General features: G+C 38.1%; 1 protein-coding gene across 1 annotated transcript; it reads right to left on the minus strand.

Annotated features, from left to right (window-relative positions):
* Positions 1-455: 455 nt before the first annotated feature.
* On the minus strand, positions 456-23,223 carry TXK (TXK tyrosine kinase). The gene is made up of 15 exons (XM_048304061.1): positions 21,479-23,223; positions 15,750-15,801; positions 15,429-15,531; positions 14,407-14,612; positions 13,386-13,451; positions 12,715-12,769; positions 11,827-11,906; positions 10,306-10,433; positions 9,099-9,173; positions 8,002-8,173; positions 7,077-7,293; positions 6,093-6,157; positions 3,947-4,065; positions 3,329-3,486; positions 456-2,011 (listed from the first exon to the last, which is right to left on the minus strand). Exons 1-15 carry the CDS (start codon positions 21,492-21,494, stop codon positions 1,943-1,945), a joined length of 1,581 nt encoding a protein of 526 aa, XP_048160018.1. The 5' UTR covers positions 21,495-23,223; the 3' UTR covers positions 456-1,942.

A 23,223-nucleotide genomic window follows, 5' to 3' on the forward strand; every position in this document is an offset into this window, starting at 1 on the left:
AGGGGATATTTCATAGCATAGAACATCGTGATCAGTGTATAAACTGCGGGGCAGTTGGCTGGGGGACTGCTGATTACTGCCTGCAGATGGGCTGGGCATCAGTCTGCAGGTGGTGAGCAGTGGTACTGTGCATCATTTGTTTCTCTTGGGTTTTCCTCTCTCTTTCTCCTTTTAATTGCTATTGCTATTGTTACATTTTACTTTGTTTCAGTTATTAACCTGTTCTTATCTCAACCCACAAGTTTTACTTTCTTTCTGATTCTCTACCCCACCAGGGCAGAGGTCAGTGAGTGAGCAGCTACGTGGTACTTTGTTGCCAGCTGGGGTTAAACCACAACAGCTGTATGGATCTGCATTCATTCATAGGTCTGATAAAGGACTGAATGCTCATAAATAAATTGATTATGAAAGTAAACAGTGACATCAGTTGGTGGCAATTCTTCTGGCAAATTACATGAAATAATAAGAATATCAAGCTTTATTTGATACAGAAATGCCATAGAAGTGTGTTTGAAGGCAGTCCCAAATGTTCAAACAATGGGACTAACAATTTCCTTTCCCAAGGGATGGTAACTATCAAAATACTACAGCAGTAAAGATGACTGATTACTGCCAGGACTATATTTGACTAAGATATGCCATCATCTTTTGGAAATTCAAAACTTTGTGGGTTTTTCTGTATTTAATTTTATTGTTACAGTTATTTTTTAAATTTGGAAATGAAAAATTAAATTGTGACTCAATTCGTGACAAAAATTAAACTGAACTCAGTCATTCATTAGCTAGCATGTTTTACATATTTTGTCTACAAATCCCTATAAAACTAAATATTGTGATGTACTTATCTATAATTCACAATGCAATCACATATTTTCAAGAACATATTTATTTGTAATGGTCCGACTATTTTGTTTTAAATAATTATGAATTCCATCTGCCTTTCCTTCTCTACAATATATTTATATTGACCATAGTTAAGATTTAAAATTAAAAGTGGATAATGACATAAGAAGTAGGGTTGCAGACATGTCCATGTAAGATATCATGAGATCCATTTGAGCTTTACTGTCAGGTTCCAGTTTTAACTCGCCTTTTAACCATTCTGGGCATTTGCAAGGGAGGACTAAAGCACGTGTGGGCATTTGAGTAGGCAAGAGCAGAGGAATGGGAGAAAATACTGGAAAATTGTGGAGAGGTTGGAATAAAATAATCCTTGCTCCCTTTCTGTTATTAATGAATTGGAATAGAAGACACCTTGACCTGAAATGCAGGTTTAAAATGGCTTCAGAGGTGCTCAATCTTTCCAGTCACTCAGATGTGACTTGGGAAATGCTAAGTGGGGACTGCTGCCTTTGCTCCCTTTCCCTGCCTTTGTCCAAGCAGTGGGCACAGGCACATGTGTGGGCACTGCTCCAGCAGTCACTCACTTGGCTTGCTGTCCCTTGGAAACAGTGCTCTGGTTCTCCAGGGCTGGATGCTTTGCAGTGCACAAGGACTTGCCTTTAAAAGTGACCTAGCCAGAGCTTTATCAGAGGTTCTTCCATCATTTTTGCTGCTGCTAATCAGTATTCCCCAGTGCATGAGTCATAGTAAGTACCAAATAATTTAATAATATCAATGCAGGAATTAGTGTAGCTCTGAACAAAAGAATGAATAAAAAGGTCTATAAGGTGAGTAGGCTTGGTTACTGCTTTTCAGACAGAAGATATTCCTCCCTAATCCTGAAAACAAAGCCTTGAGAGTCCCAAACCAGTCTCCTGGAGTATCTTTCTCAAATAAGTAAAAACTGGGCCGGGACCAAACAGCTACTTCAGTATGTAGAATGCTGGTACTGTGATTTAAGTAAAGACTTCTGTAAGAGGTTGATGTTTTCTGTACCAGCTACATTAGTGGCATGCTTAATGCTAACCTTTCAGTAAATATATTGGTATAAAATCTGTGATTATGTCATCTCTGCTAGATCTGTGAGGGTCACTATTAACTCTGCAAAAGTAGGACGTCCTTCAGGTTTCTGAAAAGAAAAGCAGAGGATAAACTTATGTTAGTAGATTGGTCAGCTACAGCACCAGACTTCAGAAATTGGATAGAAGTACATATGAGACACAACTTAAAAATTACATTTTATTTTATTAATACAGAAGAAAAGATCAAGTTTGTCATTTGAGAGAAAAAAAATAATCTGCTATTCATGACACCAGCAGCATGAGCACAGGCACTTGTCAAAAAATTCCTGAAATTCCTTTATACTTATTTCAATTCTGGATCAGAATTCCTATGGAATTTCTCCTTGCAGTAGGTCTATGGAAAGCCCTACCTGTCAGGAAACCATGATACTCAGGAATGCTTCCTGGATTGTTGAAAAAGAATCTTCACTGCTGTATAATTTGAAGTGCTGCAGCTCAGTATGGAACTAACTCCTGTCTGGTGGCAGACAGAAAAGAGAACTTCTTCCCCATGATCTCTCTGCTGGCTAGCACTCCAATGGATGTTTGCAGTAAGCAAGCAAGCTGGATGCAATCTAGATTTCCATATCTTAAGGGGTTTTTTTAGTCAGAATTTAAAAATTTCATACAGAGTTAAAAGGTGGGAGATAAAGGAGACAATGGAGCAACAAGATTCCCTGGCTACTCACTGTGTGTGCCTACACATTTACATGAAAAAATTGCACACAAAGCTCTTCTGAAAATACTTTTAACCTAAAATAAAAGATTCATTTCCTAGAGACTAGAGAAGGAGGGTGCTCAAGGGATTAATAAGGTGGATAAGTTGATGAAATCAGTGTTTTGATACCAATCTAGGAAGTAATAGGTGCTGGACAAATGGCAAAAGAACATGAAGTACTAAATCAGTTTGGGGAGGGTGAAAGGGGCACAGCCTAGGAGCTGTACTGATGTACAGAGATACTGATATACACTTGAAAAACGGGGTTCAAAATCTATATTTAGTGGGCATATCCACTTGGTATACGAATGTGTTACAGTTATCATTCAGAGCAGATCTAGAGAAAGCTATGCATGATACAAAGGTGTGAAAAAGGTACTACATTGGACCGAGTAGAGAAACATGACAACAGTGGCATATTCCAACCCAGGGATGGTCTAGACCTATTGTACTGATAGTGTGCTTTATATTTATTACCTGCAACAGTCAAAAGAAGCAGAAGCTTGTAAACTTAGGTGTGATTTGTGAAAAACATAGTTGAAGATGCTGAGAATGCCATAGATGTGAAATAAGGATTTAATGTCTTGATCTTTTAAGATTGCTTTTATATCCACATTAAAAATTAATAATAAAGTAATACCCCAGGGAAACAGAAAAGGCAACAAACCTCATGCCAGCAGCTGTACATGACTTTGTACACATGATGCGATGCCAAATGTGGTCGATAAAGTCGGTTACCCTGAGAAATCTCATGGACAACTTCAGCATTTGACTTGGTTTCAAAAGGCATTTTGCCTTCTGTGAAAACTTCCCACATCAGTACACCTAGAAGTGAACCAAAATAGGTTTAGGACAAAACAAAAGACACCAAACCCACAAGCTTTTAACAATATTAGGAAAATAAAAAACACTCCTGATTCTTTTTTGTATTGAAAAATACATGAAAATATGGGCAGCCTGAGCTGAATGAAGGATACAACCCAAACCATTTTCAACTAATGTAATTCTGCTCTCTTTTGAGTCGGCTAAGGTGGTGGTCCGCGAAACTCAGATGAAGATATATTTGGCTAATGAGGACTTATCAAAAGTGCACATTTCAGTCAAAATCTACTTTTTAGGTACATAACCTTCCTACTGAAAAACCCATTTGTCCAATATAAGCAAGATTTGGAAAATGGGAAGGACTGCAGCTTAAGATAGGTAGTGCAAGTAAAAAGTTACATTTTCCTGAATCACGTCAGTAGTTTTATGGAAGCGTAGTTGCACATTCACCTAATCAACTCACCAAAAGACCAGACATCTGATTTGCTGCTATATTTTTTGAAATGAAAGACTTCGGGAGATGACCATTTGACTGGAAACTTGGCACCGGAAGAGCTGATATATTCATCACCAATGACATACCTAAAGAATAAGAGGAAACCACATGTATTTGAATGAGTGACATTTTCACAAATGGTTTAGAATTCCATAAAAATAGTGTCAATTTGGAAACAACAAGACTATATCACTATTTTAGTATAAAATGAACAAAAAACCCATACTGGAAGCTATTTACTTAAAGAGATTTCTGTTTAAATAAATTATTTGGATTATTCATCAGAAATATGTCAGAATAAAACATTTTGATACTATCATAAGACTGACAGGATGGTTATTATTGTCATCCTGGGTGTACATTGATAAGACACACCACCATGGGCAGGAAAACCAGTGGCAATAAATAATTGCTTTTTCTAAAAAAGTCTTTTTTTAAAAGGATCCACCTTTTCAACCACTTGTTCTACCAAAATATGACTCTTGCTGCCCATCTTCACAGATGCAGTATTAGGGACATTGTTACCAAAGCAACACACAAAGAAATGTTCATCACATTTGAGGCAACGGTTCTTGTAGGTGCACTAAAGTAATTGTTTTTGCCCAAGCTTATAGGAGCTGACCTCCCAGATAAGATGAAATTATGTGCCTAATGCAGGCATTTATAGGGCAACACTTTAAATGGTTACTAGGCTGACCCCTACATACTTAGAGACTCTGGGCACATTTTCCAAGTACTACTGTCCTGAGCAGATCACAGACGTGCCGTACACATTTATTCTCAGGGAAAGCATAAAGTTAATTTTTTTAAGCACCTTTTAAAGGAGGTCACATTGAAATAAATAATCTCTTTGCCTCACTTTCTCATTTTGGTGCAGGCACAGAAGCATGGGAGTTTATTGAATAAGGAACATATGAAATAGCAGTACAAAATAAACCTGTAGTTGTAGTTGTGAGCTCTGAATAATTAGGTTGTGTTCCCATCACTTTTCCACAGTCTCCCCAGGAGAGTGAGTCCTAGAGCCACACAACTAATCTCCACTTTGTGGCCACAGTGAGCCATTCAGGTCCATTATTCTTAAGCTAGATGCTGACAGCCACCTTGGTCTTACTTGTTTCCTGTTTCATTTGGATAAGTCCAGAGCCCTGATATTGGCCTTACCCTTTTGGGGAGCAGTACAACCGTGGTACAGGAGAGCCCTTTGAAAAACAAGTTCTTAGCTATGAACTTCTAGGGTGTTGAAAGCATGAGGTTAGAAATATGGGGCAAAACCAAAGGAGCATAGCTGTGCTGATCTAACGATTTGCAGCTGCAAGGTAAATGTCACCACAACCTTCTGCTCAGAGCCACTGACTCTTTCAATCTCATCTGCCTCCTAAGTGAGCTGATTCAGTCTGCTAATCCCATGGAAAAAACAGCCAGTAAAACACAAAAGTGGAGAGCTTTGTGCTGAGCTTGGAAGAGGAAAGAAGGAAGGAGACATCCCCTTTGGGTAGCATTCAGTCATTTGGTCAGCTCAGCTGTGTCCTCTGAGGAAAGTCCGTGAGGCTAGAGCGATGTTTCTCAGGCTGGTGCTTGTCAGAGTTGAGTGGGCTCTCTTTCCTCACTTTGGCTGGTTCTATTGCTAAGCAGAAAAACCACTTCCCTGCCAGGGCAGGATGTATCACACTTCCTGCCCACCCTCCTGGTCCTCCCTCCATCCTGCCTCACCTACTCAGCTACCGCTGCCTCGAGAGGTCAGAACCAGCTCCCAGTTCTGTCCCTGGTGACTTTCTGTCCTCCATCCTGCTCAGGAAAGTTGGGGAACTTCTTTCTTCAAGCTTCTGTGCACTCTGGGCACTTCTCTGCCCATAAACACCTCTGAAGTTTACCTAGCACTTTGTTTACCTATCTTGCACTCACCAAGAGTGACACGTCACATGTCACAGAGATGTCACATGACATCCCGTTCATGGTACAGCGGTTAAACAACATTACAATTTTCATCAGAATTCAAAAATTAACCACAGTGGGATTCCCCAAACCAGTGAAGCAAGCAGAGAGGTTAACTAAAGATCATGCTGCAGCCCTCTGAGAATAGGTGCTCACAAAACCCTTGTTGATGGCCTCGTACCTCGCCATGCCAAAGTCGGATACTTTAACGACATGCTCCACATTGACTAAACAGTTTCTTGCAGCCTGGGGAAAATGAGAGAAACATATCTGAAATCTTTGTTAAAGAATTTTAAGAAAAACACAGCAGCTGATTATATTTGCTTCAGCTCATACTGTTTATATCTGAAAGGAGATTAGTGTATTGGTCAAAAATATTTGTGAATTTTTGTCTCTGAGTCAGTGAACATATTTCAATACTGTGTAGTTACACATACATAGCACATAACAACTTAAATGCTTGTAGGGTGAGTTGCAATATGTTTAGATATTCTTGAATAGTGAAAGAATTTCAGGCTGCAGTCTAATGATCCACCAGATATTTTCCTGAATATCAACACTAGGACAATTACTGTGAAGTTTAAACATGTTTTTTTATGTTTTCATTACAGAAATCAAGAATCTCCTGGTAATTTTCAAGATTTTACACTTCTTAATGCAGCTAGGTAGGAGAGAAGGAAGATTTCCTCTCTACATCCAAATGTGAGCATTGAAAAAGTATCAGGGAGTAAAGAAACAAGCTCTTCTCCTCTAATTCCCTGTCTATGGGCAGAAAAGGCGCTCATATATCCCAGCATTGAAGGATGGCAGTAGGGAGCCAAAAAAATATAGATAGAAAAAGATTTCATTTTTTAAAATTCTCATTGTTGCTGACCTTTTGTAATGCTGTGATTCTGGTTGTATTGTGATCACCTTTCTATTGAGGTGTCCTAATACCAGATTGTTCCATGTCAATATCCTAATTCTCTCTGACCTCCAACAGAAAAACTTTTCTCAAGTTTTTTGATCTCTCCATGGGCAAAATAACAGCTGAAAAGTTTGGGTTTGCCTTACTAGATCCTGTAGGGCTGAAGTCTTACAGGACACATAATGTCCCATAAAATTCAACAGCACATTCTTTAGTGCAAGTATTTGTCAAGAGCCTCAGAAAACCGATTGTACTTACTAAATCACGGTGAATAAAGCTATTTCTTTCCAGATATTCCATCCCTTCACAAACATCCTGGCACATGCTCAGGAGAATGCCTCTGCCAAGTTTCCCCCTCCTTTGCCGAAGGTAATTGAGCAGGCAACCATTTTCCATGAATTCAGTCACAACGTAGAGAGGTTTGTGATGTGTACACACTCCATAAAGCTGGACCAGCTTTGGGTGGGAGAGTTTCCTGTTTAAAATCACATTTTAGACAGGCTAATATTTGTTCTTGGCAGGTAACTAGACCTTTGATTCTCATGATGGTTTTGAAAAATACTTTCACTACTTGATAAACAGTATCTTATTCAGCTGTCTTCAGAGCTCTCCCACTACCTAGCACATTCCGGTCTACAACTTCCTCCAAAAAGTTCACTCTGTGAACTCATAATTGCTCATCAGTTATATAAATGCAGTGAATGCAAAGCTTGATATGGTTGGTGCAAAATGGAAAGGTCCAGTTACGCTTGGCCTGCAGGCAGGAACCTTGACCCTGCAAGGGTTCTTCTCTGGGCTTTGCCAAGACCTCATGTGGATACTTCCCTAATTTGCAAAATTTGCAAATATGGTAATATGGTTTCTCAAAAGCTTTAGTTACATAAAAGCTCTGCCAGTGTTCCTAGAGACACTGAGTTATGGATTAAAGAATAGTTGTAGGAGCATGTTCACATTTTTCCAGAACATTTACTCCCCATTGAGCTCCACAGTACAAAGCAGGGCACACTCTAAAGGAAGAGTCTGGGCATAGGAAGCATCTGCATCTGTTTGGTTCAGACCTTTACATCAGCCTTTCTGTCCCCCACATCCATCATTCCCATCAAACTGCTTTGTCTGTTTGTTTGAAATGCAATTAGGTTATATTCATTTCTTGGTAAACTGACAGAACATCCTTTGTACTTACATCATCAGTTTGGCCTCCTCCATGAAATCATCTTCAGACATTGCACCTTCATTGATTGTTTTGATGGCAACCTTGATAGTTTCTTTCCATTTACCGAGATAAACAACTCCAAACTGCCCACGCCCAAGTTCTTTCAGGAACAGCAGTTCAGATGGGTTTAATCCCCATTCCTCTGTAAAAGCAGCCCAATATGCCAGAAGAGTCAGGCCAACTTTCCTGAGCCATGCTCCAGGACACACACCTTGCCAGCTGCAGTTAATGCACGCAGCGAAGCATCATACCTGTGCATCAGCTATAGCATGTTTTAAATATCTGAAAATTTTCACTGGCTCACATATGTTTAAATATAAATTATATTTTAGAGTTTGAAGAATGTGATTAGGGATTTTGCTTAATGTAGAAATGTCTGAGGCTTGAAGATAAGGCAAGTGTTTAGCTTTGATTACACATGAGAACTTTTTTGGCATTATTATATGTGATGTTTTTAGCTCCAAAGCAGTTCCAGATGGATAGTATAGCTACAGAAATAGTCAATGGCTACCTTTGTTGTAGTAACTACAATAGTTCTACCCTTCAGAAATATTAAGCCTTGAGATTCATGGGAACATGAAAAATACTCAGTTTTGGAGGTTCCTATTGTCCAACAGATGGTATGAAATTCCTGATCTATATACACAAAACTGGCATTTATTTCTTGTTTGTTTTAATACCATGTAAGATTCCATTCTTATTTCTAAAACCTGTATTAACTGACAATCTTCTCCATAAATAGTATTAATTTCAGGTTTCAAGTTCAATTTCCTAAGTATTTAAATAAATCAAATAGCCTTTCAAACATCAGTTTGAGTCTTAGGTTCACTTAGAAAAGTCCAAATAGCTCTGAACTGCACTGGTGGTTGTAACAGAAGCACAACAGTCACTGCACAGAAACAGCTGAGTCAGGTGTCTCATTTGGTACTGACACCTTACACTGTTTATGTGTTTCTCATCACCAGGAATTTCACAGATACAACTTAATTATTATCTGGGTGAATATGATCTAAGCTCTTGCCTAGGCAGATAGCTAAATCTCCTTCAAAAGAAGATAAAAATTTTACCATAACTCAATTCTACTGTTTCTGGTGAAGTACATCCATCTGATCTGACTGGATGTCGGAGACGTGTAATAAGACCTGTAGGGGACAAAACAACAATATTTTGCTGATCAATTACTTAATTTTAAAATATGCCATATCATACCTCTTCTCAAACAAAAATACTTGGAATCTGATGTAAATTTCTTATTTCTTGAAGTTACTTTTGCTTACAGTTTGCTCAGATAAAACACTACAGTAAGAAGAAATGGAGAAAGACTTTAATAGGGCCCTGACTACAAAAGTATTTATACTTTCATAAAGCCAACAGTGATACTCTTGCTTGTTTGTACAATGACAGTGATCTTAAATGAGTTCTAAAATGCTGTGTCACTGACCTAAACAGTGTCTGCCAGCACGACTTCCCAGGTTTGAAATATTTTTGTGCCTGTCATTCATTTCTTTTGCATTCATAGGCCAATAGTACCAGTGACTACATCCCTCACCAAGGACTCCCTGCATTCATTGATTCTTCCCACTATTACTTTTAGGGCCGTTTCTGCTACAAGTGTTTCCTACAATCCTCCTCCCTCCAGCAAAAGGCTCTGTCCATTTCCATATCTTCCTCTCTAACTAGTGAAGTGATCTCTGTGTGTTTTCCCATCTTCATTCCTTCAGAGTAAAACCATTTTAGATTGTATTAAAATTATGGGCAGAACCAAGCTGAAGGATATTTTTCATGCAAAAAATTATAAAAATCTGCCATCAGCCAACAGTTAGAGGTGTCTAACCCTGGTAAGCTGAAAGCTGGTGTTAAAGAGTCCTTGTGCTCCTAATTCTGACACTGATTGTTTGTGGTATGGGTTGGGTTTTTTTTCAAAATCAGTAGAATGCTGCCTGCTGATGCACAGCATAGCTCCTGCTTTTATTAAATTGCATGTATACAGGTCCTTGTCATAGACAAAGAAAGAATTATGATCAAATTTCACCCAAGCCCTATTCAGTCAAATATGAACAAAGAGCAGGCTTCTATCTTTGCTAAAATTATTTAATACATGTAGATGAGTTTAGTAGTTTCACTTCCCCCATGGTATATGCACACAACAGCTATGACTTTGGCATAAAGAATCAAGGCATATTTAAATTCATTAGCAATAGAAACACTTGTGTCTCTTTTTATAAGAAAAGTATTAGGAAAAGATGTAAAACCATATCAGCTTACATGCATTACCTGCAGCATTGTGTTGATGATACTTGATGAGTTCAGGAACAGATGAAAAGAGATAGTTTTCTGCTACATAATATTGTCCGAAGTGATTTTGTTTAATTTGATAATGTAGAATATCTCCATTATGACTTCTGAAATCAACAAAGCATTGTAATTTTCAGTAAAAATAGTTTATACTATAAATCTGCTTAAATTTCACTTTGAATTATGAAATTGAAAGCATAGAAAAATCTGAAAACTTGGGATACAGTTCTCAACTTAAAATGGCTGTGTGCAGCTGGGAAACTGTTTGAGGAGAAAAAAAAAACAAGACTCCTTGAACGGCTATTTCTCCCAACTTTGGGAGATAATTGCACAATGTTTTTTGTTGCCCAAGTATTTTTTACCCCTGTACCATTGCAGTCATAATAAATAGCCATAGTGTCCAAGAAGTGTTCCTCCTAATTAAGCATTTATTTGAATATAACCTCTTAAAATTAAAATGTCCCTAATTACCTATATTTTCTCCCAAAAACTTAAACACAAATTCATTTATAACATGGGATTAAATTTTCTGTTCTACTTCTTCAAAGGGTCTTCATTGGAGCTTTTATTTGATACCTTTGTTTTTCTGTATTTTCTGTCTTTTTTGTTTTCTGTATATTTTGCTGCCCATCTATCCCTGCTTTCTGTGACACTCAAAATTAAGAAGTTAAGTTTGCATTTCAGGCTGGTGGTTGCTGAAGGTTAGCTCTCTAAATTGTGGACACATGGTCACAACAAGCAGAGATCAGAGTACAGAAACATTATACAGTCTGCATTATCAAGTCATTATCAGGAACATTACTGAGCCTACAGAAATTGTGAGCCTGTCCCCAGCACAGGGATGGTGGGGAGGGCTGGCCCCATGTTTCCGGGCGGGAATGGAGGGAGGGAGAGGGTGGTGGTAACAGCAATGCCTTTGCTCCTCTCACCTCTGGCTAGCTGTAAGAGGGAGAGAAGGAAAGCAGACACAGTTGATACAGGAGGATGTAGGAGGGCTGATGAAGAGGGTATAAAACAGCTTGAAGGGGGTTAAGTCAGTGCTGTAGGTGATTGCTCCTGATACGGGCAAAAGCGAATCCTGTGGCTGCTGTCTGGCAAAAGTAAGAGTGCACAGTAGGGGTGAGGTGATTTTAGGAGACAAACAGGAGAAGTTTGAGGACAGCAGAGTCTGGGATGAATTAACAGTGCACAGAACCTATGGAGAAAAGAAACAGTTTGGTGCAGTGGCCAAAGGCTATGGCATGGTTTCCACAGCAGATTATTTGAGAATTTCAGTGAGTGCAGGTAATCTTGTCTGGACAGGACATTTGCACAGCCAGTGATCCACTGCCCACCATCATCTTTTCTGTACACATGATTATTAACTCTGCATGAACAGCATCCCAGTGGTTCCCTGATCTTGTGCACTGCATGTCCGACCTACCCAATTATTCTGAGGAGTTTGGAGGAAGCTTTTCCATCACCTCTTGATTCAAACCCTAACCATTCAGAGGAACTCACCCTTTAGCCCGCGAATACATGGACAGCGTAAGAAGACCTTGTCGGCTTGAATCTCTGACAACAAATGCACCTTCTTTGGGCTGAAAAGAAATCCAAGTAGAGTTATTTTATGCTTTTGAGCTTCAATAATGCTCCCTTGACACAGGAATTGCAGCTGATTAACAAATTCTGTACAATACCTATGACTGTTTGGGAGGATGACAAAGAAGTAAAGAGTAGGAATGGATATCCAGGTACATGGCAGAGCAAAAAAAAACCCCAGAGAAAATAATAAGTGCCAGGTAACTTCTTAGAGATAAGTGATTTAGCTGAATTGTACTCTTCAGTGTGAAGTAGTCAAAATGCTTTGACTTATTAAAAAATCAAATTGTACAAATCACTAGAAAAAAATACAGTTAAAACAGTTTTGTCTGAGATATTCTTCCCTTGTCTTTCTTGTCCCAGGCCTGAGTTAGTCCTTGAGCAAAGACCCAATGAGTTTGACTGAGTTAGGCACTTTAGTAACTGACAGGGGTAGAACGCAATATGGATTGTTTGCTCTGTATTCAAGGAAGACGTAGCAGTTTTGTCAGGTTCTGCTAAGCTCACTTAGCTAACTACATGGATTTCAGTCTTCAATGCCTAATGCAACAGACAAGTACAGTAAGCCATGCAATTCGATTTATCTAGCATGGAAAATCTACATAGAATTTGCTGGGGCTACAATTTAAAGCTTTGTGAAGTCTGGATAGTCTGCACTCTATGCCTTTTTATTTCAAGGTACTTTCTCTCTTACAGCAGACCATTTGGATTTGGATTTGGATTTGGATTTGACTGTGATAATGCTCTTGATGCCTCTACTGATAGATATTTTTCAGTACTGTTAGCTCTGTGTGCAACCTGAGTTACCTTCTGGCGCAAGAGAAGTTCTGCTTGGCTTCTGTTTATGTTTCTGCAGTACCACCTGCAACAAGGAGATAACCTATCCTTAATTTCAGCCAGTAAAAATGAATGTTTGCTTTGTTTCACAGTTTAATAATTGCATTATTCCAAGTCAAAAATGTGTTTAGAACTATCATTGTATATTAACATGTCTTAATTTGGAATTGTTTTATTAGATCTTTTTTTAAAGAACTTTCTGGCCCCAATTTACTGTGACTAAATAATAGCTCAAATAAAAGAAACCCCAGGAAAGAGTTACACCAAACTGTGATGAAATTTACAGTCCTGGATGATGTGTCAAGCCTTCCTTCTCTACAATTTTTCAGAATTTTAATATTCTCTCCAGCAATTTAAATTGGAGTAATTGGAATTAGCTACATGATCACAACAGGCAAAGACCAGAATACAGAAACATTAAGCATTGAGTCTAGAGAAATAGAAAACATCTGGACTCTGACACTATGATTCATGCAAATGAATGTTAATTCACTTAAAGAATAATGTTTTGTAAAAAAAAAGTGAGCTTTTGATAAACATGTTAATGTCTAATAAAAATTCAAAGGATCAAGCATTAAAATGTACCTCTGCAATCCATTTTTAGAAATGAAAGCACAATTATCATTTTCAAAGGTACTTACTTGTACGTTTCTAAATTACTATTCCTGTTCTCGGTAACATAGTTGCTAGGAATTAGACCTTCATTCCTGAAACAACATATTGGGATAATATTATCGTATAGTGTGAAATATTAGTAGGATTAGGATATACATCATCCTTTTGTTGAATTACAAAGGGGCTATGTTGCTAGATTCTGAATTCCAGCATTAGAACTGAATAAAAATTTGAGTCCTTTCATCCCAGGCATAACATTTTTGTCCCACAACTGTGGATGGCTACTCAAATGAAAAAGTCAGATGGTATAGGCTAAGATATAGAAAAAAATTATTTTTCTTCTGAATCAGAAGCCACCATCTTAGTTTTCAGCCTATTCAAAGCTTCTATATGAAGAAATATAAAGTGTGTGCTTACTTGTATATACAAAATAGTTGTCAGTATACTTTTGCTGAAAACCTGAGTTGAGAAAAAGCATTTAAAATATTTAAAGGAGAAATCTGAATGGAAAGGAGATGGTTATAACATAACATACAACCATTCCCAACATAAGAATGCAAAGGAGAAAGGAGAACAACACAAAACAAACCTAAGTGTCAAAAGGATCCTAACTGAAGTTTATCTAGTTCTCTAAAATACCCAGGTATTTTGGGTAAGAGGGTTTTTTTCAGGTATGTCTTCATAATCTCTATGGTTTTATGACATGTTTACACATATACACTCCACTGTAAAGCACCTGAAATATGGAAAGCTGGATTTGCACATGGCTCAGAGCCCAGTGATTCACATGGTCCTCAAACACCTTGCTCAGGAAATTACTGAGTGTAGGGCTTAACTCTGAATTCCCAACAGATTCTAGATTCCCTGTCCATTTCTGCGGTGCCAAACCCTGTTGAAAGTCTGACCAGTCAGTCTGTGTGCCTCATACATAGTTGAACACTTTCAAGCTTGTCCCTAAATTGTTTCACAAGTCTCACTATTGCACAGGTTGTTTTAGGCTTTTTTCCTTCTGTGTAGGGAGATTGAAATAGATGCCCTCTCTCTTACCCATGTCGGTCTCTTGCCTTCCACCAGAGGGGATCATACTGTTCGAGGATAATGTATTCTTCTGACTTCTTGAGCGGTAAATCCAAAGGTCCTCTAGCAAAGAAGTCATAGAGTGCAATAACTCTGGGATTCTTGCTGTAGTCTTCTAAGGCCTCGGCAGGCAGAGGAGGTAACGGCTTGTTCTTAAATTGCAACTGTCTCTTGCGCTAGTGAAAAATAAAACTATTTTTCATAACCAGACCTTTCTCTCTACTATTGCTTGCATAATTCCCCTGCTATTATACTGTCTCAGTAAGTAAGAAGAACTCATCATGGTTGTTACTGCCCCTTGTAAAGCACTATCATCTCATCACTTGTAAAACTGCAAGACTAAGTAGTTTGGTGCAGAAGCAAAAATGACAACGGAAAGTGGAGTGAATAACAAATAAGCTATCTGCCTTAGGAGGGGTGACTTCTACACTTTATGGATTCTGGGACAACTCCTCGCTGGTGAAAAAGCAGAGCAGCATTGAAATCAATGGAGGTACAATGTCTGGAAATTCAGTCATTTATCTGGAGAATTAACATATAATTCTGCACTGCAGACTTTCTTGGCAAACTGGCAGGAACATAATAATTTTCTTTTGCATCAGTGGAGGTTCTACCTTTGCACTTAGTTATACTTTGAAAACTCAGATTAAATCAACTTAGATCTAATAAAACTAAGGTGAACATTACATACCAGCTGAGCAGGGTGCACTTGCATTTGCCCAGCAGGGCATTCCCACCCTTGCCATCTCCATGACCCAAAACCAAAGTGGAAGAAGGAACCACCTTCTTCATGACAGCAAGCTTGGGAAACCTCACTGTGACCTTGTATTTACATGAGTAAGTCTCTTCAGTTACCTTTACTCTGTAATTTTTATGCAACAAAGAACTTTACAAGCTCAAGAGCTAGTTACTCCCCTGCTTATTCTGGTACTGAGCCACTGTATGGCAAATCACTTCAATTCTCTCTTTTCACTTGCCAAAATGTTACTTACCCGGCACTTCCAAATAGATTCATAGGAAACGTCTGGTTGTGAGGCAGAGTACTGGGTCACCAGGACAGTGTCCGGGTCCAGGTTCACATTTGTTCTCATTTCTCTGATTTTGAAAAACATGAAGCATTTGTGTGAATGCATATCTATAAACATTCACATAAAAATATCCATGGATATACATGCCTTCCTCCATTAGGAATATGCAGAGTACAATGTCTTTAAACTTCAGCATATTTGCTCTTCTACTGCAAATAGAAGGGTTTTAAGAAATCCTTTTTGTGTAGATATTTATTTACGGAAAAGCTGAAGCATTTCACATACCTTTCTTGCACTGTGCAGCAGCAGCAGCAGAAAACAGACTGGATGGTGTGATCTGTGAACAAGAACATTTTCTATATTTGCAGTGTTCCTGTTTGTTTGTTCACAAAACTTACAGAATTAAGGTCTACCTGATGTGCTTAGACACACTATTAGTTCTGTCTTGCTGTGAGATATCTTGCAAATCAATACAGCTGAACTTGCAGCGACCAAAAACAGCAGAGCTTTCTTACCACAGTCTCACAATGTTTTGGCAATTACGAGGCCATATATATGAGCTAAATCAGCTCACTAAATTAGCAAAAATAAATAATAAAAAACAGACATTGTCAGCCAAATTCATACCGATTTGACTGATTACACCACCCTGCACAAGCTCTACCTGGTGCAACAAGGGGGATGAGAATCTCGTCAGGGACTGGAGGTGGAGAACTGTCCCCTTCAGCACTGACATAATTTTTAGCTTATTCAAGCCAAATACAAAACCACATTTTTATGACAGTTTTCTTTATTTTGAGGTTTATTAAAGGACCCACACTATATTAATTTCTTTGAATTAATATGGATTTTCCTGTTTCTGTTGCAACCATTAGTATAATAAATGCACTAGCCCAGGTTTAAAGCATGGAGAGAATATATGCTTTACACTTGCATGTCAAGGGGCTGATAATCCTGAGAAAAATACATTGGATACATCATCACAGACATCAAAAATTTAGAGAGAAATCAATCCAATATATCAATCCAATATATCTTGTATATGCAGCAGAGAGGATATGGTATTAAATAGGTTGAAAGGCATTAAGAAGATTTGAATGAGGTAAATAAATGGTTGACACTTGCTCTGGTCCACTTCTACGTGGGCTGAGACCTACTTTCCCCAGTTTGTGTTCCCGTAGCAGTTTGAGCCAAGCTGCAGCAGTTATGGTCCCATACTCTTTCCCTCTGCACCTCATCTCATCTCAAAATGAGTAAGACAGGATGCTAAAAGGGCAGGTAATCCCTTTCTGTTGGGTCAGCTCCCTGAGCTGTCTCACGCTCATGTGTCACCACTGGGCAGATGGGAGAGCAGCAGCACCTGCAGGACAGGCTCAGGTTCTCAGGCGCAAGGTACAGTTCTTTAAGAAGCATAAGAGACAGGGACGGAAAGAGAAGGTTCTCCTCATATTCTGCTGCATTAACAGAAAATAAACTTTATATCCCACTATAATGTGTCTTATTTTTCTCTGCCACAGAGGCCATAGTTTGCAAAGAGGCTTCAGATTTTTATTCGAAATACACTTCCCAAGGTCTCAGAATTTTTCTGCTTTGTATTTCACATGATATTTCTTTGTGTAGTCCCATCAATTCCTTCCACTTTATTCGTTTTTCCCTCGTGGCATTTTTGCATTGTTGATCCTAATGAACCAATCCAGCCTGGAATAAATAGGATGCCCCTTCTGGTGTCCTGTGAGACTTTTTGCTAATGCCTAGTACCAACTGAAAGCCAAATATGCTGAAGAGTATGCATCCTAGCATTCAAAACATTAAGCAACCTTACTACATGATGAAAATTAGACTGTTGAATCCTGTGAAGAATCTACCGTGTGGGAAACTGATGAGCCAACAGTAATCAGAAGACACCATCAATTGTTTGGTAAAGATTTCCAGTGACAGCTGTGAAAAATGCAGCAATTAAAAATACCCAAGCCAGCAGACAGCTTCTCTTCAAAGAAGCCAGGCTAAAAAGATATGGGCAATGAAGTTTATTTGCTGCATAATTGTCCAGTGTACATTGAATTGTCCCTTGGCCATTTAAAACTGTGTCATGAAAAGTGAACACCACGGGTGAAAAAATACTTGAGTTTCTTTTATTTCAGCCAGTGACATGAAGTTTACTCAATGTCTATAAAGTATGTAGTTATTTGCAAAAAGGAACATGACGTTTGGAATCTTCTCTGCTTCTTCTCATTGAACCATCTAATCTAATTAAATATATTTTTTCTCATCAGATTATTTGCTCTCCATATAAAACACAAGAAATAGTTAGAAGCAGCACTGCAGATTTTCTAGGTAACACTAGAATAATTTTCTAATAAGATTTTAAAGATTTGACTATTACCATGAAAGCAAGATGTTCAGACAGATGTTATGGATATGTAATTCTGTCTTGTTTTCTTTATGAGCCCAATAGTTTGAATATATTTGTAGTGTAAGCTCAGGAATCCTTTTTGCCTTCAGTGAATCTCAGACTTGCTTTGTTAATTGATGATTTTTGTGTCTTATCCCCTCCTTTTACTGTGCTAAAAGCTATTAGCAATAAATGACTGTATGTGACATTTTAAAAAATAACATAAGCATATATGATATTGAATATTTAGCCTCTTATCCTGTCCCTAAAACCACAGGAAAGGTATAGGTTGAAGCTGTAATCATGATGTTTCCTTCCTGGGATATGTGCTTCATTTGGTGAGCAATTTTTCCAAGGGTAGAGCGTGTAATCCAATAACGATGACAAAATATGGTATGACAAATTCTGAAGACTATAAGTTAGGGCTCAGATTAGACGAAGGCCATGGATCAGACAAGACCATGCTGAACTGAATTGCGGGATCTGGAGGAGCAGCACAAACTTTGCACTGTTCTGTCAAAGTTTAGCTGTCCTCATTCACTCTGTTGGAGTATTTTAAGTGTGAAATCACAGCCTATCAATCCAGCAGATATTTATGATCCTAAAGCAGGTAATTTCCAGCTCTTTGAAAATGAATTTTTCTTTAAACATCTTTTCTCAGCAACCTCAGTCACTTCTGAAATTCTTTTGTCCCTGCATTAGTCCTAGAGTATTCGTGGACTGAATTCAGTAGAAATTAGTACAAGTGTAAATTAATGCAGTGCAAACTGTTCATTTCTGTTTGGAAATTCGTCAAGTCTGCTAGGAAACATTATCAAAGCACATAGAGAAAGGCCTTCTGCTCTGCAGAGCTAAGTTCTGCTTTAGTTAAATTGACTTAAGTGTGGAAGCCTTGACCTGATGGCTTGGAATTTCAGCATCTCAAGCAAAGACTTGTGTACTTATCTATGCATTTTACATCTCCCTGGGTCATTGGTAAGCTTCTTGAACAACACTTTTCCCTCCCGATTAAGTTCATATTTCTTAAGTTCATAACTCACTTTAGAAAGTAGGCCCAAACTGTGATGCTCTTTCAGAAAGATTTGGCCAACACTGCAGATGAGGAAAGCTTTGATACATTGAGTGAATGATTTGATTTAACTTGCTCTCCTCTTGGCCTCCTGCTTGCGGCCAAGGAAGATGCTGACACTGAGGGCTGTACTCCAGTGTGCGCTGTCACGTAGCCGGAAGATGGCATTTCCTGCCTGACACTTCTCACCCCCATGTACACCCTCCCATGTCTTGGGCTCTTCCTTTCTTTCTCTTTTCTCAACAGCCATCAGAAAAACTAAGAAAGAATTATAAACCTTAAACTCCTGTATTTTAATTTTTTAAAAAGCTAACATTTAAAATATAAATAAATTGAAAATACATTCTTAGAATTTACTCATTTAAAATATTTCTTCTTGATTATCCCTTCTGCTAGATCACTGAAATCAGTGGAACTATTCTATCTGATTTCCTTCAACTTTTCACCAAAGACTTTTTCCTAAGCAAAACACTGGATTTGTCAAGGAGTGTTAGAGTCACATACATGTTAGCAAGCCTTGATCCCCAGGTCCCTAACTCAAGTAACCACATTGAAGAGTTCTAAATTAAAGATTAGTCACTGATGAGTTGTACTTCAGCAAGGAAATCACATTTTGGATTCCATGTTTTGAAGAGAACAGAGAGACCAATAAGATTTGCCATGTTATGACTGACAGACTGCTTGGACAGGACACAGGAAAGAAATACAGGCTAACAGGAAGAAATACTCCATAATTTTTAACAGTAAATTAATTTTGAAGTCTGTTAAAATGAAGTGCTTACGGAGCCCTTAATTTTAGATTCTACTTCTCTGTTTCCTACCTAACCAAAAAGCTTCCCAAAAATTTTTAAAAACTGATCAAATCTTGCTTCTTTTAAATCCATAGCAAGGAAGATTTCCCCAGCACCCACAGCCCCATAAAATCTTCCAGCTCTCATTTCCTTGAGTTCTATCAAAACACAAGCTACCCAAAAATGTTGCTTTGATCCTCGGGGTACATCATCAAGGAACAACTAAATTCAGTAGTTTAAAACCTAGGTTTAAATTAAACAAGATGAGTATTTGAGCTGTTGAATCTAGAACTTGCCAAATCTTCCTTCTTTAATTGTATAGAGAATTTTTTATTTCTGCAATTTTTGATGAAAGCTTGCAACCTTAGACAAAGTTATTTAACATAGGAACAAACAAATACAGTGCATTTCACCTCTAATGTATTTTTCTTTCTGGAAACAACTACTTTAGGAGGAAGGCATTTGTTTATAAAGCAGTGTCATATTATCTCCCTGGTAAGCAAATACGAACCCCAACATTCGCACAGAGCCATGACAGCCTATCGAAGCACAGAGCCATACATTAGACCTATTGGGATGCTCAGTTTCAAAACAAGAAATAATCGTGGCACATGAAGCACGTGCTAAAGTAAAAACACCAGAAAACTGGCGTTGAAGCTAATCTGACAAACACTCAGCCTAAAAATGTGCAGCTGACATTTTGATAATCAACATTTTAGTCCTGAAAATAAATTTATCTGTGCACAACACAGCAGATGGGATGCAAGAGGAAGAAGAAAAAGACGGGTCAGCTGTCAGGAACAGCCATTTGCTTAAGCAGCTTAAAGATAGTCCCATCAGAACAGAGAAGGCAGAGTGAAAACACATCCTGGCCTGATAGAGTCCCACAACACCCAGAGTACACTTTGGGTTGATAATGTCGTCTGTTTACGTGGCCAATTCACACACATACATATGCGCAATCTTCCTCCTATCTTCAGTTGTTACTCACTGCAAATAGCAGCTTTAGGAAAGTAACATCAAAGACAAAAGCAACAAGTTAGAAATAAATTTTTATCATTTGCATTTTATAATTTTATTATTTCACCATTTTGCTTTTCTTTTACTGAATCACCATTTCTCAAAGCACGCCTAACACTGAAAGCACTCTAGTCCATGTCTAAGGTTTGCACTTTTCTAGCATTTTTTGCAAGAAGTTTTTGCTCTTGCAATGAAGCAGAAGGTTAACTGTGTTCAACACTACAAACTCAGCTTCATCCATCAAACCTTTGCTGTAACACACAGTTTGCTTCCTGGTCTGTTCTCCTAGTTTTCAACAGTACAACAAAAACCAATAACCTGGTAGAAAGCTACAGTATAGTTTGTTTCTAAAAGCACTTTAAAATATGAGCTTTCAGCTTTTTGTGTCTGCAAGCTGAGGCTTCCTGTCTTTCCTGTGAGTTGAGTTTACTCTGGAGGAAAGACAGGTTTAGTTATACCAAACTTTCTATCTGTGTCTATGCAGTTTATGAGTTTAAGAACAGTTTGTGGGACTATCTCCCTATCTATACATAAAAGTAGTTGCTTTGCTAAATCCATCATACAGTGGATTAATATTTGTGCAATAATTTTGAAAGTCAAGACAAGCAGTCTTAACAGAGATTCCCTTAGTGCAAGAGAAAGCAGGTTCATATTTTTATATTTAAATGCTTCATTTGTTAAGTACACTGCTGTTGCACAGAACAAAACTACAAGATCAAAATATGCAGCCAAATTTACTTACAGGTAGAAAGAATCATGTCTGCTTATTCGTTTATATTAAGATGAAAATGCAAACCTCTCTTCATCAGCTGTGCCAGTAAAACAGCCCAAACTGAACTTTTCACTCTGATACGAAGCATGGTAAACCACAGACACCGCTTGACCGCGCCTACTTACCTTTTATTTAAAAAAAAAAAAAAAGCCCCAAACAGAGTAGAAGGAGAAAAAACGGTCTGCTTTCTAGAATCAAACATTTTATAGAAAAAAAGTTATTAAACTGTTATCAGTAGGTCTAAGTATTTCTTTAAAAAAAAAAAGTAAAAAAGCCAGAGCAGATGTAAATCACAACATTTGGTTTTGTTCAGATGGATTTTTCACCCCAACATCTGAAAAAATTCAGTTATAATAAAAATAGGAGGAAAGGCTGAAGTTGCTTAAGGGTGAGCAAGCTCATCCAGAAGAAAGGATGGTACAGCATTTCAACCTGCTTTTCAAGAGACCAAGAGAGTCAGCAACACAGCTGCCTCCAGAGGTGTTCTGATCCTTTCTAAAATTAGCCATCTAAGCCTACATTCAACTGAAAAAAAATGCACTCATCAAGAAACTGGGTGCCTCAGAGCTCCTGACATCCCAAGTAAGAGTCAAGCCCAATACCAAGTAGGCAGAAATTATCTTCAGGTACCCAGAAGAGGCAGGTGAAAGGGTCAGATTCAAAGCACCCACCCCACTGAGAAAACTGCTGCCAAAAGTCCACACAGTTAGGGTGTATTCTATTATACAAATTAATGATGAATATTTAATTAAAGTTCATTGCAAGCAATTAATCTTCTGATTTTTCCTAAGCTTCATTTGGGTTTTAAGGGAAACATTATTTACAACATGACGCATTGTTGAAAGAGTTAGCAACACCATGCTTTGGAAGATCTTTGAGAAAGTGGGGTTTAAATGAGTGGCTGGGGAAGGAAAGATGTGCTTGGCTTACCTTAAATGCTCCACATTGCTTTTTCCACTACTACTACTAGGGAGAGTAGAAACCCCTAAATTTTCCCTTTTAACAATACCTGCTGCTGGTATTGATTGGAGAGTGGTTTTGGACTCAGCAATTTGATAAGTTGGTTTGCATGGTTGGAATAATCTTCTGAGACTTTGTCATTGAGAAAAAGGAAATAGGCATTTGAACCTTTTTTGGCTGCCTGTAACTTTTCAATAGAATAGCATTAGAAAAGGAAAGGACTTCTTCCAAGAAAGAGGAGGCTTCCTCCTTTTGAACATAAAGCCAAACATTTAAGCAAAGCAAGGTGGGGATCTAAGCATGTCCAAAACTGATTACAGAAATACTCAAATGCAAGAATGATGGAATGTATTAAGCTAACTATGGTCACTCTTAATAATTTCATTGGAAATAAACTTCACCATATTTCTCTCTGACTACTTGAAAAAAAGAACTTTTTGTGCAATCTATTTGCTATTACATGTGGCACAATAGCACAAGTAACAAAAGAAAATGAAAACATTTAATAGAGCTACTCAGAAGGTGATTACAGCAAAACTGGAGTGTAAATACTCCTCATTTGCACTGCTACGAAGTTAGGTTAACTCAAGTAGGCTTCTGCAAGGCTGTGGAGACATTAGTCTCCACAAGAGGGGACAGCACATGTAACTTCTAAGGAGAGTTCAGGTAATTCTGAACATTTCATCATGGCCAAATTAATTTAAATATGTATTCAATCTACCACATATATATATATATATGAAGAGAGAGGGAGA

Source organism: Corvus hawaiiensis, chromosome 5 (assembly GCF_020740725.1).
Source record: "Corvus hawaiiensis isolate bCorHaw1 chromosome 5, bCorHaw1.pri.cur, whole genome shotgun sequence".
NCBI classification, from domain to species: Eukaryota; Metazoa; Chordata; class Aves; order Passeriformes; family Corvidae; genus Corvus; species Corvus hawaiiensis.

What these genes read in the sequence shown, in the direction of transcription:
- TXK (XM_048304061.1), bottom strand. An exon ending in AATCTATTTGGAAGTGCCGG is followed by an intron (nt 14,613 to 15,428) that starts GTAAGTAACATT and finishes ATTTTTCACTAG; the next exon opens with CGCAAGAGACAGTTGCAATT. An exon ending in AACAGTAGAATTGAGTTATG is followed by an intron (nt 8,174 to 9,098) that starts GTAAAATTTTTA and finishes CTGCTTTTACAG; the next exon opens with AGGAATGGGGATTAAACCCA.